This window comes from Myotis davidii, unplaced genomic scaffold (genome assembly GCF_000327345.1).
Source record: "Myotis davidii unplaced genomic scaffold, ASM32734v1 scaffold575, whole genome shotgun sequence".
Classification (NCBI taxonomy): domain Eukaryota; kingdom Metazoa; phylum Chordata; class Mammalia; order Chiroptera; family Vespertilionidae; genus Myotis; species Myotis davidii.
Window position 1 is genome coordinate 1,608,764 of NW_006290306.1, and position 4,415 is coordinate 1,613,178.

General features: G+C 58.7%; 2 protein-coding genes across 2 annotated transcripts in view; one reads left to right on the forward strand and one right to left on the reverse strand.

The window, feature by feature from the left end:
• The first annotated feature begins 176 nt into the window (after positions 1–176).
• On the forward strand, positions 177–3,332 carry GPBAR1 (G protein-coupled bile acid receptor 1). The gene is made up of 2 exons (XM_006763323.2): positions 177–631; positions 2,163–3,332. Coding segments are annotated over exons 1-2 (1,038 nt in total). The 5' UTR covers positions 177–629; the 3' UTR covers positions 3,199–3,332.
• A 245-nt stretch (positions 3,333–3,577) lies between these two features.
• AAMP (angio associated migratory cell protein) overlaps positions 3,578–4,415 on the reverse strand; it is a 4,958-nt gene continuing 4,120 nt past the window's right edge. Inside the window, exon 11 of the mRNA XM_006763329.2 lies at positions 3,578–4,058. Within this exon, the coding sequence (XP_006763392.1) occupies positions 3,983–4,058 (76 nt within the window). The 3' untranslated portion in view covers positions 3,578–3,982. The remainder of the gene's footprint in view (positions 4,059–4,415) is intronic.

Genomic DNA, 4,415 nt, shown 5'->3' on the forward strand with positions numbered 1-4,415 from the left:
GGAAAACAGTGCTCTAGAACAGTGGTTCTCAACCTTCTGCCACGACCCTTTAATACTGTTTCCTTATGTTGTGACCCAACCATAAAATTATTTTCGTTGCTACTTCCTAACTGTAATGTTGCTACTGTTAGGAATCGTAATGTAAATACCTGATATGCAGGATGGTCTTAGGCGACCCCTGTGAAAGGGTCGTTCAACCACCAAAGGGGTCGCGACCCACAGGTTGAGAACCGCTGAGCTAGGCAGTATCAGGGGAGGGGTCTCCAAACCGAGTGACCTGAGAGAGGATCTGCCCCCTGAGTGAAGATATGGCAGGTAGCTGGAAAGGGGAAGCTCGGGTCCAGCAGGAGAGGAGGAAGGCCTCCCACTTGCTAAAGCCGGGGTGTGCCAGGTCCCACCCTCAGAGGCGGGGCCAGGCTAAGCCCCGTGGCCACAGTTCCATCCTCCCAGAACCCAGGCAGGAGCAGAGCCGGGGCAGCCACAAGCCTGGGGCCCTGCTATTCCAGAGTGGAGGCACCATGCTCTCCGCCGCCCGGACATCAGACATCTCCAGAGGCCCTGCAAGGTCGGCTGCAGCAGTTCCCTGACACAGGACAGGCCAGGCTGAGGAGCACCTGTCTCCAACTGCCATGTGAGTCGCTACGCCCCTCCCCACCCCAGACCTCAGCCCCAATCCTGAAGAAGCCATTGCCACCAGAGCCAGCAGGGTTACACTACCCACACACCACTGGGAAGTCGCTCCTGGGGCTGGCCCTTCCCTTCTTGCCGCTCTGGTGGGGTAGGGGACTCACTCAGGAGGGCTGGAGCTCCAGCCCAGGATCCAGAGACTAGGTTGGAAGTAAGGTGCCTGAGGTCTTGTGGGGTTTAATCAAGTTGACATGCAGGAACAAAGGGGAACAGAAACTGGAGGGCTGCTGAAAAGAAAAGATGTCCTGAGTTGGGGTCAAAGGGAAGATTGAGGAAGAGAAAACCGGGGAGGGGGAGGGGAGGGGGGCAGCAGCTTGGAGGCCCGGCGTGGGGGCCTCAGCTTCTCCTGAGTCAGGGTGGCTGTCGGGAGGGGGCAGTAGGAATCCTTTCCTTCTTGACTTTAATCCTAGCAACAGCAGCTGCTCCCGCGGACAGAAGCAGGCATTCCCACAGGGTCCAGGACCCCTCCCTGTTTCCCGATGTAGCAGTGGGGCCGGGGTGCTGGCGGGCTGAAAACAAGGAGCCAAGTGAAGGAAAGGAAAGGGACAGAGCAGAGCTGCAGAGAGGCCAGCCCTGTCCAGCAGCTCCTCTCCCCTTTCCTGGGGGTCAGCTTCAGCCTCAGGGTGTGGGAGGTGTCCTCCTTGCTGTTGGCATCTCCACATTCACTGCCAATCCTCCTCCAACCTCCCCCCACCACCACCCCCTGCCCCACCACCCACTCACTTCTACCCCCAGCAACTCCTCTCTCTCCTCCAATTCCCTGGAAGGGACCTGTTGCTAGTGGTGCAGATGAGTCAAGTTTATGGGCTGGAAGTCCTATCCAGAGGCTGTTCACTCATCTGTAACCAACTGGCCACAGGGCAGATGGGGATGGTGGTGCAAGGGACAGGGCATCCCACTTGCTGCCACCATTGCCCTGACCTCACCACTAACTCTGATGCTTAGCGATCCCTCTCTCTGCCTCACTCCTGCCCCCAGCCCAATCCTAATGCTCTGGTTTCCCACCGGGCTTCGAGCACCTGAGCACCCACTTCTAGCACCTGGCCCTACCCCAGAGGAGGCTGTCAGCTTTGGCTGACCACACCAGCCACACCCCGTCTTCCCTTTTGGCTAATTTAGAGGCCTTGCCAGTAGAGGCAGGGGTGGGCAAGATGCTTTGGGGCTGGATGGGTCATTCTTTCAGTTTAAACAGGCATAAGCACAGCTGCCCAAGGGGGCCAAGCAGATAACAGAAATGGGTGAAGTGGCCTGTGGGGAGGTCCCCACTCCAGCTGGTCACTACCATACAGGACATAGGTATTGCCACAACTGATTTCTTAAGAGAAGCCAGAAATAGAAATTTTAATTGGCCATTAATTGAAAAAAATGTGTATACAGCTTAACCCATTTGGCTGCAACCTCTAGGTTATAAGTACTCCCAAGAGGACAGTGACCCGCAGCCCCCCCTAACTCTGGCCACCCCATCTCCTGTCCAGGCACGTCGGCCATTGCTCCAGATTTTCTGTCCCCAGACCCAAGATGACACCCAACAGCACCAGGGAGGTGCCCGGTGCTGTTCCCATGGGAGCCTTCGGGCTCTCCCTGGTCCTGGCAAGCCTCATCGTCGTGGCCAACCTGCTCCTGGCCGTGGGCATTGCCGGGGACCGCCGCCTGCGTAGCCTCCCTGCTGGCTGCTTCTTCCTGAGCCTGCTGCTCGCTGGGCTGCTCACGGGGCTGGCACTGCCCACACTGCCAGGCCTGTGGAGCCAGAGCCGCCGAGGCTACTGGTCCTGTCTCTTCCTCTACTTAGCTCCCAACTTCTCCTTCCTCTCCCTGCTGGCCAACCTGCTGCTGGTGCACGGGGAGCGCTACATGGCAGTGCTGTGGCCTCTCCGGGCCCCTGGGAGCACTCGCCTGGCCCTGCTCCTCACCTGGGCTGGCCCCCTGCTCTTCACCAGCCTGCCCGTGCTGGGGTGGAACCACTGGGCCCCTGGTGCCAACTGCAGCTCCCAGGCTGTCTTCCCAGCCCCCTACCTCTACCTCGAAGTCTATGGGCTGCTGCTGCCTGCCGTGGGTGCTGCGGCCCTTCTGTCTGCCCGTGTGTTGATCACTGCCCATCGCCAGCTACAGGACATCCGCAGGCAGGAACGGGCAGTGTGCCGCGGGGTGCCCTCGGCCCTGGCCCGGGCCCTTACCTGGAGGCAAGCAAGGGCACAGGCTGGAGCCACACTGCTCTTTGGGCTGTGCTGGGGACCCTACGTGGCCACCTTGCTCCTCTCAGTGCTGGCCTATGAGCAGCGCCCACCGCTGGGGCCTGGAACTCTGTTGTCCCTTGTTTCACTGGGCAGTGCCAGTGCAGCGGCTGTGCCTGTGGCCATGGGGCTGAGTGATCAGCGCTACACAGCTCCCTGGAGGGCAGCTGCCCGAAGATGGCGCCGGGTGCTGCGGGGAAGAGCCTCCCGGAGCAGTCCTGGCCCCGGCACTGCCTACCGCACCAGCAGCCAAAGCAGCATGGACCTGGACTTGAACTAGGGGAAGGGCCTCCGCTTACTCCTACTAGAAGCATCCATCCATCTCAGCCACGCCTGTCTCCACTTGTCCGCACACCCCTGGATCAGAGACCCTGCCCTTTTTTATTGGTGGAATAAAGCTCCTCTGGCCGAGTTTATTGGTATCTCATTCCATATCGCAAAAGGGGAGAGGCAGGTAGAACAGTTGTGGAAAGAACCTAAAATAAGGGAATCAAGGGAGATTCCAACTCTGGATAGAGCAGCAATTGTAGGTGAGGCTGCACCACCAGCAGGGAGGGCGGGCTGAGTGCTGGAAGTCCAGCACATGTGGGGGCCTCGCCCTGATATGCCCCTCACCAGTTCTTCCTCAGGTCCAGCCACCACAAAATCCACAGACATAGTCTCTGGGAAGTATATTTTATTTACATTTTTAAAATCTGTAACTAATCTCTCTCTTCCTCCTTTCCACCCCCAGAGACTTGGGAAGGGAAAGAACAGGCATCTCAAACACCTACTCCCCACATACAAATAGGCACCCCATAACTCACACCCACAAATGAAAGTGAAAGAGAAAGAGGTCTGAACCTCCCTCTGAGAGATCCCCCAGGTCTGGGGGAGGAGGAGGGGCCTGAGGGGTGAGGGGTGGGTCTCTTATGAGAAGAAAGGGACAGAGGGGCAAGTCAGTGTGAAGGGGTTGGAAAGTAGTCCGAGGCCCCCCCCATCCTCTTCCTTCATACCCTCCTGCCTCTGCTGGTGAGGGGTCTCCCTTCACCTCAACACCAGACCCAAAGCAGAGGCTGCAGCCACTAGCGGTCAGGTCTCTGGACACAAAATACTTTTGCTTTGTGGTCTCCTGATGTGGTCACCACCAGGGAGGCATCTCTGTGGACAGAAAGAATAGGCTCGAAGGGATGGGAGGCTTGGGGCTGGCCCAAGCCCATGACCCAGGCCCCCCCCCCCCCCCCAGTGGCCCTCTGGAGCACATCCATTCTATGCTCTAGGTGCCTAGCACCAGGCTGACACACCCGTGTCGAATGAACACATGTGAAGCCAGCAGTCCGCGAGGGAATGAGTGGAACCACAATATGGGGGAAGCAGTCCCAGCCCCTCAGCCCCGGGACTGACATGAGACCCAGCAAGTCACTGTCAACCAAAAGGGCAACTCTCTCAGGCTTCCCAGCACTCCTGCCTCCAAAGCCACAACCAGGCCTTGGGTCCCAGCTCCTCTCAGGAAGCCCC